The 15,711-nt window shown below is 46.2% G+C and overlaps 1 protein-coding gene across 1 annotated transcript in view; it reads right to left on the bottom strand.

Annotated features, from left to right (window-relative positions):
* Nucleotides 1-627: 627 nt before the first annotated feature.
* Nucleotides 628-15,711, bottom strand: part of GRIK3 (glutamate ionotropic receptor kainate type subunit 3) — a 55,645-nt gene continuing 40,561 nt past the window's right edge. Inside the window, exons 11-15 of the mRNA XM_019473530.1 lie at nt 13,162-13,280; nt 10,200-10,417; nt 2,364-2,586; nt 1,869-2,119; nt 628-822 (exon numbers count right to left, since the gene is read on the bottom strand). Coding sequence (XP_019329075.1) covers nt 628-822; nt 1,869-2,119; nt 2,364-2,586; nt 10,200-10,417; nt 13,162-13,280 — 1,006 coding nt within the window. The remainder of the gene's footprint in view (nt 823-1,868; nt 2,120-2,363; nt 2,587-10,199; nt 10,418-13,161; nt 13,281-15,711) is intronic.

Genomic DNA, 15,711 nt, shown 5'->3' with positions numbered 1-15,711 from the left:
GACTTCCAGCTGCGGATGGCCATGGCCAGCACAGCTGTGAGGTAAAGGGCCACTGTGAGCTGCTTCGAGAGGAGGCACAGCCTTGACCGTCACGGTGCTTCACAGATACCTTTCCCAGACAATGTATCCTAAATGTGCTGTGTGTGTCAGTGTGGAATAGATGCTTGCGCAGACGGCTGCTCACGCTGCACCTGACAACGTGTTTCTTTTTATTGCCATGCTAAAGAAGCCTTGCTTGGGGGCTCCTTACCCGCTGAGGGTCAGTTTGGCTCAATTCTGTTTCGCCTCCGTGTTTTCAGTATGTAAACATCAGACTCCTGGATGGTAGTGTGTTTGGATGCCATGAGGCCTGTAGGATCTAAGCATTGGGGAAAAAAAAAAAAGGAATGAAAAATAACAAAAACAAAACGGAAAAGCCCCAAGACCCATGTTACAGTCTGTGCTTTGAAGTTCTTGCTTCTGTGCCGGTGATCGATGGAGCTGTGTTGTAAAGGCCTTGTTCTTGAAATAAACCAAACCAGGCTTTTTTTTTCCTGTTTTTTTCTTGTTTTTTAATCCTTTCTTCCCTAGTTAAAAGTGCATCCAGCCTTGTCTGCTGCAATTCCTTCCCTCCCGCCCCCCCATTCCCTAGGGAAACACAGGTGTCAATCCAGTGTTGCAGGTCATGTTGTCCTTCCCTGGCAGTCGTCGGTCGTTGAACGTGTGCATGTTGATCACGGCATCCGTCTTCACCATGACGGGTGGCTGGGGCTTGTGTTTGACCCGTCGCTGGCAGGTGAGCGACAGCCAGATCTCATCGGCCATGGCGCTGCAGAAGGAGCGCTGGGGAGAGCAGGGACAAAAAGCACCGTTACTCCTGGCAACACATTCTGCTAACCTCTCCGTGAGCGGGAGGATGCTGAAACTAGGCTCTGCAGAGGGCGAGCACGAGGTTTAGGCTGCATTTAAGGCATCAGCTGCACCTAGTGGGACTTCAGTGATGCACGGGTGTCTGACCCCTCTCTCCTTTGGCAACAATTGTACCTTTGACACGCTAAATCCTGCAAAAAGGCAGAGCTATAGGTGGCTGTTGGAGTGCCAGTGCTTTGTGTCATCCCTGCTGGGGGTCTGGTAGATTTATATGCTGGGAAACAGAGGGCTATTGAATCCTGCTGGGCTTGCTAGTGGGCAGTTTTCCTTCATCTATCTAGTCCATCACATGGGCAGCTTGCTTTGATTTCTGGTCATGCACGCAAATGCACTTTCTACTTACTGTACCATAACACGCAAGGAAGAGGGAAAAACATAAAAGCAGTCCTCTTGTTTCACGAGCACTAATCAGCCACTGCGGGTGCGATGGGCCATTTGTGTAAGTGGTGTGAAAAGTTGATAAAATAGCATGAGGCTTCCTGGTGGACCCTGACCAGTTCCTTGGGGCTCTTTAAATAAGAGTGGGGAGGAGAGATGGGGATTTCATGTGTGTATACGTTATGCCTGGAATATGCAATGTGATTGCATGTGATAGTGGCGAGTGGATATAACATCTCAGAAAGGTCCCTCCCAGGGACCTCTGTATTTTCATGACTTATGTGTCGGCTTGCTCAAAATTACCCTACAAATGTTTACTAGTCTAGTTACTGCAGCAGCAGATGACCCTGATCAGAGTAGACATGATTTGCCCCCTGACCTGAGGCTGTCGGAGCGGGACAGAAGCAATGAGCCTTAGGGAACGGCATTTCGGGGGTGCTGCATTTCAGTGTTTGGACATCCAGGCAGCAGGGGCAGAGCTGAATCCCTCTGTCCACCTCCCTGCCTGTCTCTGGGGTCAGTGTACAAAATCCTTAATGGCTGGGCTAGTGGTGGTGCAGGGAGACTGAGGAAATCAGTACCTGCTCACGTTCCGCTGTTTTGCGCAGCTTGTAGATGAATTCCACCATGGCCACAAAGACAGACAGCACCAGGCCTGCTGCCAAAACAATGAAAATTCCACCAATGTTTTGGATGCCCAGAGCACTGGCCTCCTTGTTCTCATCCTCAGGGCAGCCATTCCCTCGCCACCACTTCTCTTTCATTACGTGGAGCTTGTCCTCCTCCTGGAGCTGGAGGATGGCAATGGTGATCTTGTCCCTGTATGGTGACCCTGGGGGGGAGGGGGGAAATACCATTACACACAGATGGAAAGTAGGACAAAAATCACACGAAGTAGAGAATGTGTCTGCGCTAGGCAGGGCTGTTCAGACCTCTCTTCAACAGGCAGACAGCGTAAGCTTTGGTATTTGGAAATTTTGCTCTTGAGAGTGAACTATCTTAATCCCATCTGTTGTATTTGTGGTAACTAGCCCCCATCCAGGGCTACCTACAGAAACCCCACCATTGTCACTTACCCATGGGAGTCCCAATCCCATAGCCTTTGGAATCGATGAGCCCCCCGATCTGAGTCAGGTTGCAGTTCCTCTGGGTGATGTATTCGATAGTGGTTGACTCCATCAGCAGGGCGTAATCAGCTGTGAGGGTTCGCTGGATTCCTTCCTCATTATTTTTAACAAGTGCTGTGGGTTTGCTGCTCATGAAAGCCCACATTTTTTCAAATGTGGAAATTTTGGATTTCTGGAAAAATGATACCCCCACACCCAAAATAAGAATTAGTCTTAAATTTGTTGAAATCTCATGTCTTTATAGTAAATGATAATACCAGTTTGAGAACAGATCACATAATGGAGCTATTACCAATTTGACCTTGTCTTAAGTATCTCTCTGCTTTCACTGCTCAACATTGTTTGGCTTCACATTGCCATAACAAGAGACAAAAGTTCCAGCGCACATTGTGCAGACACTCGGCAGAAAGTCACTGCTCCAGAGACCTTATCCTGTAGGTGGGACTGAACTGTTCATTCGCTTCAGTAAGGTACAGCGAGACCCTGCCTTGATGCCCTGCAGAACTTGCTAGTGTGACAGGCTATCAGTATATCTGTTTAAATGTATTAGTTTCCTAACCAGAATTTTGTTTATCCTGTAATGTTTCTGCACAAGGAGAGAAGACCGAGAACATTTCAGAGGGCATGTTTTCCTCTTTTGCACACACTCTATTATAGTTTTGTCTTTCCTCAAGCATCGCAAGAAAACATGTCTCCTCTGAGATATGTGCAACTGCCAAACAAATTTAACGTATCCACATAAACAGGCATAGAAATATTCAAGAAGAGTGTCTTACGGCTAAAAATAAGCATGGATATTCTTCCACTATCAGCAGGCATTCTGTTAAAAAAGGAGGGATATGTTTTCTAGCTTACTATTCATGTGGATGTTTTTTTTCTTCTAGAAAATGTGTTGGGTGAGAAGAAATACGGTTATTTTATGTCTTTCCATAACACTTGAAATACACCATTTTTCTACGACCACCTTCTGAATTGTCTCTATGCAGGTTGTCACAAAAAACGTAACCGTCTTTGCTCTAGAAAGACTCCCCAGGAAAGGCACACCAGCTTTCTCTTGAAGTACCCCCTTTGTTGGTCACGGTATTCCTGTGGGTGAATGTACCTCTTGTCAAACCAGCTCTATACATCCAGTTGAGCTCTGGAAAAACACTTGGATGTTGAGGCTTGTGTTCATGCTGCTGCCTGCTCCTTTATGTGCCGTTCTTCTTTTCTGCCTAATTTCTTGTTTTTCCTAGGTCTCATTTTGTAAGAGGCAGCTTAGTCAGCCAAAACCTCCTCCACAACACTACTTAGCAAGAGCCTGAAGCTGGCTGAAGTTGGAGGGGCTGATTAAGTCTTTTGTGCTTTGCCTTGAATAAGGGTAACTGCTCACCTGCAGCTGCACGAGGAGTCACTGCTCAGGTTTAGCTGTCGTTTATCTCCGTTTCAGGTCTCTGTCCTTCCGTAAGAAAGCAGGAGATGGAGCCCCATCCCATCCCAACTGCTGCTATCACGTCTCCCCCTCATTTTTCAGTATCACCCAAAACATGCCAGCATAGGTTCTTCTCATAAAAACACTATAAATAAGGGTAAATAGCTAAGAAAGGAGATGGAGCCCCATCCCATCCCAACTGCTGCTATCACGTCTCCCCCTCATTTTTCAGTATCACCCAAAACATGCCAGCATAGGTTCTTCTCATAAAAACACTATAAAATAAGGGTAAATTAGCTAAGAAAAAAGTCCCTCATAATACTTTATATTTCAAATGCTTTGCCTGTCCACCTCCTTTTTTTCAGCATATTTAACAAAAGTTGGCATGTGGCTTAACACCCCAAAGTTGGTTAGTATAGCACAGTGACAAAGGCTGTTCCTCTGTCTTTAACCCTGTGGGCTCATTCTCCTGACTGAAATAACCACGGACTCATTTATTCTCCGTTAAAGCTCATGCTTGTTATAATCCACTTGATGAACGTGCAGTAGTGGATGTGCTGGAGCAAACTTCATTCAAGAGGCAGGATAATCTCCTGCACTTGAAAATCTGGGCCAGTGCCTGTAAGGTAGATTTGTGGCATCTATCAAACCTCAAAGAGCAGCAAGAAATGTAGCGTCCAAAAGGATTATTAAATATCTGTGCATTACAATGGGTAATTGAAATGAATAGCATACTCTGCTTGCTGATAACGACTTGTTTAACATTTATATAGTTCACATCAGAGGCCTCTGGGTTCACTGGCTCTCCCTTTCTCTCCTTCTCTTCCTGCATTTAATGCTGCTTGGGTGTTGACACAGAGCTCTTAACATCAGTGTTCTCCCAGTTTAAAGCATAGAGCAAAATAAACTGGCAAAAAATCAATAGGCTGCATTTAGTGAAGCTAATAGGACTTGCATGAGGCATTGTAGCTCTTCAGGCAACTTAAATTACATGAGACAGGGCTTCCTGGAAGAGAAAAAATACTTTTCTCTTCTTAAATCACTGCTTCTGACCAGCTGAAAGGACTTTTTTGAAATGCCAGGAGGAGCCCAGCTTTCTTGCTCTGGCTGTGCTGCTTCGAGCCCCCTCCAGGCATCCTGGGTGGGGGGCACCAGGCTGGGGGCACCCATGGCGGGGTGAGCACCCTCTCTGGCTGGAGCACACCTAGGTGAGGGCTCACCACGAGGCCAGAGCTACCTGTCACTGCTTGCTCATGCCTAATGAAACAGCCGAAACAGACCTGGCAACACAGGGCTGAGCCCCTCAGCAGAGAAGGGCTGTCTCCCCTCAGCAGAATGCTGCTGGTTGCAATGACCTCATCTTCCCCAAAGATAAGGCTGTGCTAGCTCCTTCAGGGGGGGCAGGTCAGCTCGGTGCAGGCAGGGTGGCTTGACACATGTCTCTAGTCAAGGCAATCTCAGGCTCTCCCCGTAGTCTAAAACCTGCCACCTCCTCACTGGGAATTTATTTCCTATTAGTTTCTTTAACTTAGCTAACGTGAGATAAGAATGCTCCTTTTCCAAGTGAAAATTCACCAACTGTAATTCTCAGCACAGCACTAGCAGTTTGATAGACCTGGCTATTTGTTAAAAGTCCAATTTAGAAGCAATTGTCAGTCATTGTGAGAGCAGTCATCAATCAAAAATTGCAGGAGCAACCATGGTGAGGAGCGTACAGTGCTCTAGCTCACACCTAATTCTGGAGAGCTTCGGCCACTATACATTTTTTCCTATTGGGGAAAAGTTGTTCCTTCCTCCCTTTCCTCCTCTCAGAATACTTCAGCCATACTGCAAAGGTGGTCGCTTACTTATGGGAATTTGAGTGACGTTACCTGAGAACATACTATTCAAATAAGCAAAAACATTTTAGTAGTAATTTAATAGTCAGTGAAGAATGCACATAAACTGTGTTTATTTTGCTGGACTCTGTGTGTGTGTGTACATTTTGTTTTGCTGGACCTCTGATTTTACAGCTTAAGTAATTTACCTTAAAAAATCCTTACTGGGGCTAGTTACTGGTTTGAACTGATATTTGCTGTGCCGTGGCTAGGTGCAAATTTCTTCTCTGTGGAATCACCATTTACTTTTATGGGCTGCATAAAAGAAATCTGAGTTGGTGGCAGGCAGAGAGACCCTCCTGTGCCCCTGCATCCTCTGTAGGGTCCCCAGGTCCTCCTCAGTGACCACTTTGCTGCCAAAGGTAGATGAAGAGGAACTGCTTGGTTGCTCTGAAGCATTAAGATAAATGGCCTGACAATGACTTTTTCCTGGCAGAGAAATTCCAGAGTCGGGAACTCCGGAATGTTAGGAATGATGGAGATTATTGCTAATAAACAAGTTTAATGCTGCTGATCAGTGCAGCTGTGGTTCACAGCAGGGGGATTGTGTCTCTCTCCTGCTTACACCTCTCCCACTGATTCATGTGGGTGGAGCTTCTCCTCATTTTGGTCGGGATAAATAACAAAATCTGGTCTGCTGTCCTCTGCATCTTAATAAACCTGCGTTAGTGCTGCTGATCAGTGCAGCTGTGGTTCACAGCAGGGGGATTGTGTCTCTCTCCTGCTTACACCTCTCCCACTGATTCATGTGGGTGGAGCTTCTCCTCATTTTGGTCGGGATAAACATCAAAATCTGGTCTGCTGTCCTCTGCATCTTAATAAACCCCTGCGTTAGTGCTAAATGAGATGCATGTATGAAAAGCCGAGTACCAGCCCCTCTGACTGCAGCAATTGCAACGACACTGAAAACGCCTCTAAATTCATTCTTTAGAGTCACAGCTCAGAAGCTACCTTTAATAACCAATGCTTCAAGACCAGTCACCCAAATAAATTAATGGAATAGTTTAGAGGAGCCACTACAAGGCATCTTGCCAAGACATATATACTTTTTTTTATCAGTGAAATTGGCAAGAAAGTAACTTTCAGGCTTAAGATTTTCAATTCCAGCCTGTATGAAAAAATAAATTGATTTTCACCAACTGAAGATACTTACTCTTGAGGATTTAACATTTCTGTACAAGTGAATATATATGTACACACATACACACACTCTCACACTTGTACTCCAAACTGCACGTTAAACCCGGCATTTGTTCAGAGAGAGACAGCATCCTTTGCAAGAAATGAAGGATTTCTAGCATGATTTATAATGAACGCTAGATGCTGTTCCTAAATTAATTGATCTGTGTTTATTCCTGTAACTCTATCTGCATTGCCAGGGAATAAATAGCTTCTCAAAAGTTCTTTTCATTAAGTTGAAATCTGCCAGTATGGTTGGTAAAACTCTTTTCTGCTTCCCATTTGCCGTAGCTGGTTAGCTCAGCTGCACAGGCAAAAACCTCTTTGTGGGAGCAAGATCACTAGCTGTGGGTCTGCCCCAGAGATGTGTTTTGGCTTGGTTCAACAGGGAACTTCTGCAGTGAGCTCTGCATGAACCCTTGGTCAGCCTGACCTCGGGCAGAAAACTGGTTAGTGCTTTGGGAACCGTCTCAGGGAACAGCATGCAAGGCATTTGCCTTCCTCTTCCTCCTGTTTCCCATTGCTCCCTAAGCTCAGCTCCAGGATCGTGCTCTCCTCCTGCGGCCCTAGATCGCGCTTTGTCAGACCTCCCAAGTGCCAGGAGGGCTGCAGACCCATGCAAGCTTCAGCCAAGGACAAGAACGGCCACAGCCACCAGTCACAGACGACAGGCAGGGCCCAGGCCGTGGCTGGGGTGTGTGTGTGTGTGTGTCAGCGTGTGTGGTTTGAAGCTGCTTTAACATGGAGAAGCGGAGGAGTGAGTTCCTAATGTGAGGGGAGCGACTTTGGGGAACAGTCATACAAGAAGCAAAGCAGCAATTTGGGATAAGTCCTAGTGGATAATCTACAAAATAGGTACAATGGGGGATCCCAGTCAGGATGCTGCCATCAGCCTTTTGTCCCAGCAATGACAGTCTGTTCAGCAAACTGCAGGAGTGCTTGACTGTCAGATCTCCAGGAGCTTTTCAAGAGCAGTGGTCGCACAGCAGCTGTCTCTCTCATGGTAACCCCCCTTTTAGGAGAGCAGAGGAAGGTGACACGAAGCCTCATGCAGTTCACCATTCCTTCAGTCCCACCCATCCGGAGGGAGTGCAGATCCCCAGCAGACACTGGAGCTGCCCATTGCTCTGTCCTCCAGACCTTTGTGCTGTTTGACAGATGTCCCCATGAAGGTGGCGCTGGCAGAGCAGCCGTACTGAAACCACCACGGGATTTGCCCAGTCATTTGACAAAGACCTCGCTGAGGAGTGGGAGAAGTTCTGGCTCTCCCGTATTTCTCTGTACACGAATGACAAGTGAACAGTGTCCCATATGAGTGCTCTCACTGCTCCAGTAATCGAAATGCTTGTCAGAAGGGACATCCCTGAGAATTCATCTCCAAACAACAATAATAATAAAAAGAAAAAGGAAAATACACTGCATCAATAAACCCTGTTCTTCAGGCCCATTAGAAGCCTGAAGAATTAGTCTGATGGATAATGATATGAAACAATAAATATACTGTGGCCTTAATGATTTTTAATAAAGACAGTTTCCTTTTATTCCTATATAAAACTCTCATTGGAAAGAGTACTTAAAACACAACAGTAAAAGTCTGTCTTTTCCAAATAGCTGTTGTAGGTTTATATTGCTTTTGGAAGGTAACACAACACATCTGACCATGCCAAAGACAAAACTGCCTGCACCAGCTCCACTGCAGAAAGCAAACTAACCAGCAGCAACTTGCTATTCTATGCAACATTTTCATTTCCCAGAATTAATTAAAGATCAAACCAAACAAAATCCTCCATGTTTCTTTACCAATCTGTGTTCCTGCCTGGCAAAGTAAGCATAGAGATTCAGAAAGTATAGTGGCTCCTTAACTGAGTCCTAGCCAAGAAACATTACAGAAGAATGCTGCTGTTTCTTGTTATTAAATATCAGCACATTGGCTTCCTTTAATGGGTCTTGGCAACTAAACTGCTGATGGCCTAGTCTAGCTGCCTTTACACTGTGCCTATTCAAATTACTGCAGTATTCCAGGCACAACCTGCTTTTTAAAGAATTAACTATGTTTGTCACACTTTGGCCCACGTATTTCCTTCTGAATTAGGGTGACCAGAGGGGAAAGGAATATTCCCCAATGCTGCTTACTGCAGAGGTGCAGGGGGAGGCAGCCCCGTTCCTGCAGCCAAAGGCTCTGATCTGCCAGCGCTCCTGTTGCCTTGCTGACAAAGTGCCCAGGGAGAGCATCAGCATCAGCGCCGATCGAGTGCTGCAGCGCTGGACCCTGAGCACGCTGCAGCCAGGCCTGAGCTCTGACCCGTGCTGCCTGGGGAGCGTGGCCGGGGCCCTGCACCGCCTGCATAGATAACTCCAAACCTGCCCTTGAAAGGCGGCTTTTTGAGTTCATCATTGAAGTTAAATTCTTCTCCAAGCCACGGTGATCATTCCTTAGATTAATCACCCCTCATTTCTATTCCTTTATTCTCTCACTCTTTTTTTTAAAGTGTGTTTTTACAGCCCAGCTGTGGTTTTAAAGGTCTTTTCAAGACTCTCAGTGTCTTTCCATTTTTGAGGCAATAGTGAAATATGAATGCTCTTAGCACCCTCCTCTGCAGTGTTGGCTAACTTCTGAAATCAATTATCCTTTAAAGAGAATAAATTAATGTAATTTGATTCTGATGCATTGGTGGTGTTACCTTGCATAGGGTTTTGGAGGTTAATAAAATTTGACTACATTAATGTTGAATTCCTGAAGGATGAGAAAGATGTTTTGGCTGTAAAAAATACAGGTCAGGGAGGGTGCTTTGCAACATCTGTCCGGCTTTAGTTTTCATTTGTTCTCTTCTCTGTCCCTGAAGGCTGGCTGGGTCAGCCTCAAGGGCTCTGTGGAGCTGTTACTGCAGAGACAAGGAAGGAGCTGCAATGGGTGAGATGTGGAAATAGGGAAGATACTTCAGGGAATGTAAGATTTTTTTTCTGTAGGGCTTTAATATAAGATACACCTGTCCTGTTGGGCCTAATATGTGCTTCATTTTAGGGTGTCTGAGCCAATTTTGGGTACAGTCTCTGAAGCTGTAAAATCTATACAATTTTGTAATTGTAACTTCAATTAGCAATAGGGAGAGGGGAAATTAGTCATGATGTGAATCTAGGTAAGCTAAACTGACAGGGGTCAAAGTCTTGACAAGGATGCAAGACTGAAACAACCTGCTTATAAGGAGAATCAGTGGTGGCTTAGGAGGCTTTTTGTCTTTGGTTCTTTGTTCTCACTCCTGTTGGCCTGAGCGCGTTGCATCCCTGCCTGGATGGTAGAAAGCCTTTGCCTGGTCTCACCTTGAAGAAGGTCATAGTAGCTCCATCCTTCACTGCTCCATACTCTATTTTTGTCTGCTTTGCCAAGTCATCTGCCGAGTCGATGGGGGATTCCATCCTCTCCACCGTCAGGAAGGCGGCAAGGTTGGCCGTGTAGGACGAGATGATAATTAGGGTGAAGAACCACCATATGCCACCAATGATCCGTGTAGATAGTGCTTTGGGCATCAGCTCAGAGCCTGGAGTGGGAGACGGGGAAGGAGAAGGAGGGAAGAGGAAACAGAGAAAGGACATGTTTTATATATACATACATATATTATATACAAATGTATAAAGGATTAGGTTTCACTGTCAAAACTGTAATAGCTACATAATTAAAGCTAACTGTTTTTGAGGCAAATTATCCAGACATCTTGCATGCAAGGAAATCAGTGGGGTTTTTGTAGCATGTGCAGAAAAACCCTCTCCCTTTATTGCTGACCTTGGGTACAGTGCACAACTTACAGGAAACATTCAAACTGAAGTAATTAACTAGGCTGCTTTTATGAGATTTAAATAGCAAGCCATTTATGAACTTTTATGAGTGTTTTGTTCTGCTATTTAAAAAGTGGTTTGGTTTTATATGGATTACGTTTCAAAGGACTCACTCTAGGGAGTGTGTTCGAATACACAAGGTTTAAAAAAAAAAATTAAACAGCGAGAGAAGGGAACTGTCGGGGTCCAGGACGTTGAATACTGGTTAGAAGTAGGGAAGCAGGAAATATTACAGCATAAAAGGTATAACAGGTCTGGAATGACTTTTATTGAGCAGACATGAAGGACTAAATGGGTTGTGCTATTTTTGTAATCGCCCAAGACACCTTTTAAAGCCAGGAAAGAGCTTTGGGTTTGAAACAATTGCGTTCAGAGGATATATCCAACCTGGAATTTGCAACAAAGATTGGGCTTTGCAAAGCAATTTTAAGCAGTGTGGCATCAAAGCATAGCGTGGAGTGTAGCTTTTCTCCTATCTGAGTGCAGCAAGGAGGCACCAGGAAGCAGAGGAGCCTTGGATATCGAGGGCTGCTTTGGTTCTTCTCAAGATCCTTCTCTTGCCCTTTGATGCATTAGACAGTGTGACATCAGTCTAGCTTTGAAATATTTTCCTTCTTAGATGCAGAATAGAGTTAAAAAGGATACAGCTCTTTTCATTTATCAGTATCTGATAAGAGGATGATTCATCCTGCTAAACCCTCGTGCTGGGAGCTGTCACTGTCCATCAGGGTAGCCGAGATCTGGGAAGAATCTCTATTACACACTGCAGCAGTGGCAGCAGGAGGAGCATGGAGCAGTAGCACTGTGCATGCTACCAAGCTGATGCTGTGGTTCTTTTGCTCTCTGGGTATAACTACTGATACATGGTAAATTAAAGTGTGACAAATGTTTGACATTTTCCACTTATTTCTATTCCTGGATTTTCTGCAATTAGATCACAGATGAATTTCGTTCCTTATTCAGAGCTGCTCACAAGCTCCCCCTCTGCTGTCTTCCTGACAGATTTACTCTATTCTTTCCATCTATATATATTCCATTTGCTCTATTCCATCCACATATATGAATGTGATCCAATCCATATCCCATTTCTAAGGTCCCTGTCATTGTGGTATCTTACACCAGTAACACTGAAAACGTTCAGTGTCGCACTCAGTGGCTGCCAGGCAGAGCTGCCTGGAGGAGCTCCTCCCTGTCCGCTTTGACCCAGCAGCCTTTCCCCTGTGCTAGAGGGAGTTTCAGGCCATTTCACAATGTGCAGAATGACCAGATGAGGATAAAAATGGAGACAGACCAGAGGGCAAGATGTCCTGTCTTCTGTAAAAGTTGATTTAAAACAGAGCGAGCCAGGACAGAGATCCTGAAATTAAACAAATTACTTGAATTAACAGAAGTAGGAATTTACAGAATCTGTGGGATGCTGCTGAGTTTGGTGAATTAAACAGCTGAGGGAGACGAGGGCAGTGTTCCTCCTTGGGGCACGGTGGATGGGTGGATGCTCTGTGCACACCAGCAGCAGGACACGTGCGAACACACCACCGCTCCATCATCTAGCTCTGTGCTTCCAGATGGCAGACTCGGGAGCTGCTCCTTCTGACACCTGCCAGAGTGTGCACGCTTCATTAATAGTAATTATTGTTATGCAGTGGCACGTGTGTGCTGACAGCCAGCTGCAGCTCGCGGGGCTCTGCCTCGTGGGGCGAGCGATGAGTCTGTCCCCAGAGCTGTGGGGTGAGCTGTTCGGACACAGGGGCTTTGACCCACAGAAGGCAGAAAGTACAAACAGAAGCAGGTGTCAAAAAAAAAAAATGACTGAAAACCTCCGGCCTGCTCTGACGCAGAAGAAATCGGATGGCTTTCTTGGCATAAAAACCCTAGAGCTTTTCCTGGTGCCCCAGACAGGGCCCAGCCCTGGCACATGTCCCCCTCTGTCTCTCCATCCCTGCTGTGCAGGCGAACCGGCACGGCTCAGTGGGTGCCTGCATGGAGATGACGTTCAAAGTGAGTGAATAACAACAAACACAGTCGCCAAGAGCTCCTGAACTGCAGATTACAGCCAGTTCCCCCGATGAGATTATTGTCTTATTGGCCCTTTGCTGGCCGTGGCCCCAGCCAGAGGCTGCCTGCCGTGCACGCAGCTCCCCAGGGAGCAGCTCCCTTAGGCACTGCGGTGCCGTACGCACTTCTCCATCAGGAGCAGCAGGCGCTGAGCGCTTCCCAGCACAGCAGGTCCCAGGAGGTGCTGGAGGAGAGCTGCCTCCCCTCTCCCACACCTCACTGCCTTTCAGTGGGAAGCCGGGAGCTGGTGCTGAGGAGCGTTTCCGTGCCTGTTCAGATGTTTTATTTTGTTCCTGTCGCAAACAAAATAAATTTTGAATTTAAAAAGCCATGACAATAGGTCTGCGCTGGAGAACTGGCAGGAGGGTGTGTGGGCGGGGAGGTGCTGCCGTACCTTGCTGCATCAGTGCTCCCATCCCAAACCAGAAGCTGTTCAATAGGGTGAAGTTATTCTCCACGATGTCTGATCCTGGGTTGCAGGGATGAGCATCGTACCACTCGTATGGGCTGAACCTACAGCAGCATGTGGAAAGTGAGAGCTCGTTAGTTGGGATGTGGCATGACAAGACCCTAAAGGAACAGTAAAAAAAGAGCCATAGTACATTTCGTGCTGCTGTGCAGGGGTTGCTGCCTCCTTCGGTTGTGCGGCTTATTAAAGAAAAAGACAAATTCAGCTAAGATTTTCAGAAGTGACCAGCATGGCTGTAAGCCCCATGCCCTGCACTGCAGACAGCATAGAAACCTGGGAAGCCAGGTCCTTCTGAGGTATCTCAGGTTGCTTCCCCAAAGCCTTCAGTCATTTCAGATCATCTCTGCAACACTACATCACACGACAGCAACTGGAGCTCACAACTATGGGATGGGATGCGGTGCAGACATGTGACCTCTAGCCCGAGTATGGAACAGTTCCATAATGTGGGGAAAAATGGCATTTCTAGATCAACTGAGGAGAGATGCTGCAGTGGTTCTGCAGCGGTAGCTGGGACAAACCATGGTATTTCAGGGGCTTTCCTGCTAATGCATATGGGAATTGGGGTGGGATTTAGCTAGGTGAGAAGCAGAACTTTCCACTGTTCTGACAAGCAGGAATCCTGCACGGTCGGGGCACCAGCACAACAGTGGAAATTGGTGTAGGTTCAGCATGGACTGCCACAATGCTCAGCCCCATTGCAGGTGGTGGGAGAACACTTATTCCCAGTGGGGGCATATTTCCATGGACAGCGCTGTAGTTCTTGGGCAAAACTGAGGGAATTTTCTATGATCATCTCTCTGCACATCCTGCCTAAGATAGGTAGGCAAGCACTGCCGTGAATGTAGCCCTTTTGGCCAGGATCTGGGGAGGAGGATGCTCAACAGGAGACGCTAATATTTTTAGAGCTGTTTATTTACATTTTCTAAGAGTCCCAAATTTTGCTGAGATTAAATTAAAAACATAATTGGTATAATTGCTTTTGAACCAGGCATTAATTATCATCTCTGCTTCCTTCTGAAATCCCTGTAGCTTCACAAACAGCCCTTTCTCAAAGCCCAGCCCACAGTTTGTATTAGGAGATACTTCTCTCTGTAATTCTCTGCCAGACATGCTGCTACCCAAGGAGACGTCTTGTTGCTTAATTTCAGACAGTTGGATGTATTTGGAGAAAAGGGCCACAGCTCTCTCCAAGGTGCCCCATGGCACAAAAACTCCCCAAGCAAACAGCTACCCCCGCCTCTTCTCTGTGGAGTCACACAGAGACTGTGAGACTCCCCTCGGACCCTGACATGTGGGGACGTTCCACGAACATGGAGCTGTGGTCCCCGAGCACAGGAACCGAGCGGGGTGAAGCAGAGGAGGGTGTCCGCAGGGAAGACCCCATCACGGGGGACGGACTAGGTGCAACACACAGGACTTGTGGTCTTAGAGAAGTTCATTCTAGGTGCATCTGTCCCACTTCTTGCTTCTATTTTCCACATGCAAGATACAGGGTAATGACCTCTCCTTTCCCCCCCCCTTTTATCTTGCCTTTCTGCAGCAGGGACCATTGCCCACTCTGGGTTTGCAGAGTGCAGAACCAGAGGCCTCGCCCAGGCTTGTTTGTCTGGGTAATGGCTGGGCTGTTGCCCACCTTCTTCATTTTTAAATAAGAGAAAATCAGAAAGGAAAACAAGAATCAGGCTGAATTCAGACCTGGCTTTACATGCTGCCTATTCCTTTAAACTTGCTGTAGATTTATGCCAGAGGTGTATAAAGGATGGTGCCTAAGCCCTTTCTGTCGAATAAAGCCCAGAGTTCAAGAATTAGATGAAAACTTTCTTGGGCTGCCAATGAAAGAATATGAAACAGAAAGGGAATTGGTAAGATCAAATGAGCCTGACAAGATGACACACTGAAGAACTTCAAGGTCTCTGAGTGAAAACCTACTGGTGCTGCTCAAATTACAGAGAAATATTCAGAAAACTGCAAAGCAGTGACGAGAGTCTTCAGTGCTTGAAAAGCGAGTGGGACCATTAGTGGAAACAGAGGGGTAATGAAGGAAGAAGCAAGTGGAGCTCGTTGACCCCATATAGCTGGAGCCATAATAAATGGGGGCTGCTCAGGATTCACTGTGGGCTGGCTTCCCTCTTCCTCAGGTGCAAAACAGGATCTGAGAAATATTTCATCAAAAACAATGATTATTTTCTTGGTCTTGGCCTTTTTGGCAGGGAAACAGGGGAGCATTTCAAAGAAGGTTTAAAGATCTAACAGAAAATACTTTTGAGTCTAAATTGCATCTCCAGAGAAATTTCTTATGGATGACCCAGTGCTCATTGCAATTAAGATGAATATTAAACCCACCTGCCCTGCTGTGCACCCAAGGGTGATTAGCTATAATTTGAAGGCTGTAGGAGTCTGAGGAGGGGTGACAATTCAAATCAGCCAGCTGCACAGCCCACTTGCAACCTCACACCAGAGTTACCAGACAAA

The sequence above is a fragment of the Aptenodytes forsteri genome, unplaced genomic scaffold (genome assembly GCF_000699145.1).
Source record: "Aptenodytes forsteri isolate BGI_AS27 unplaced genomic scaffold, ASM69914v1 Scaffold7, whole genome shotgun sequence".
In the NCBI taxonomy this organism is placed as follows: domain Eukaryota; kingdom Metazoa; phylum Chordata; class Aves; order Sphenisciformes; family Spheniscidae; genus Aptenodytes; species Aptenodytes forsteri.
The sequence above is the reverse complement of the archived record's forward strand: the minus strand, read 5'-3'. Positions and strand labels throughout refer to the sequence as shown.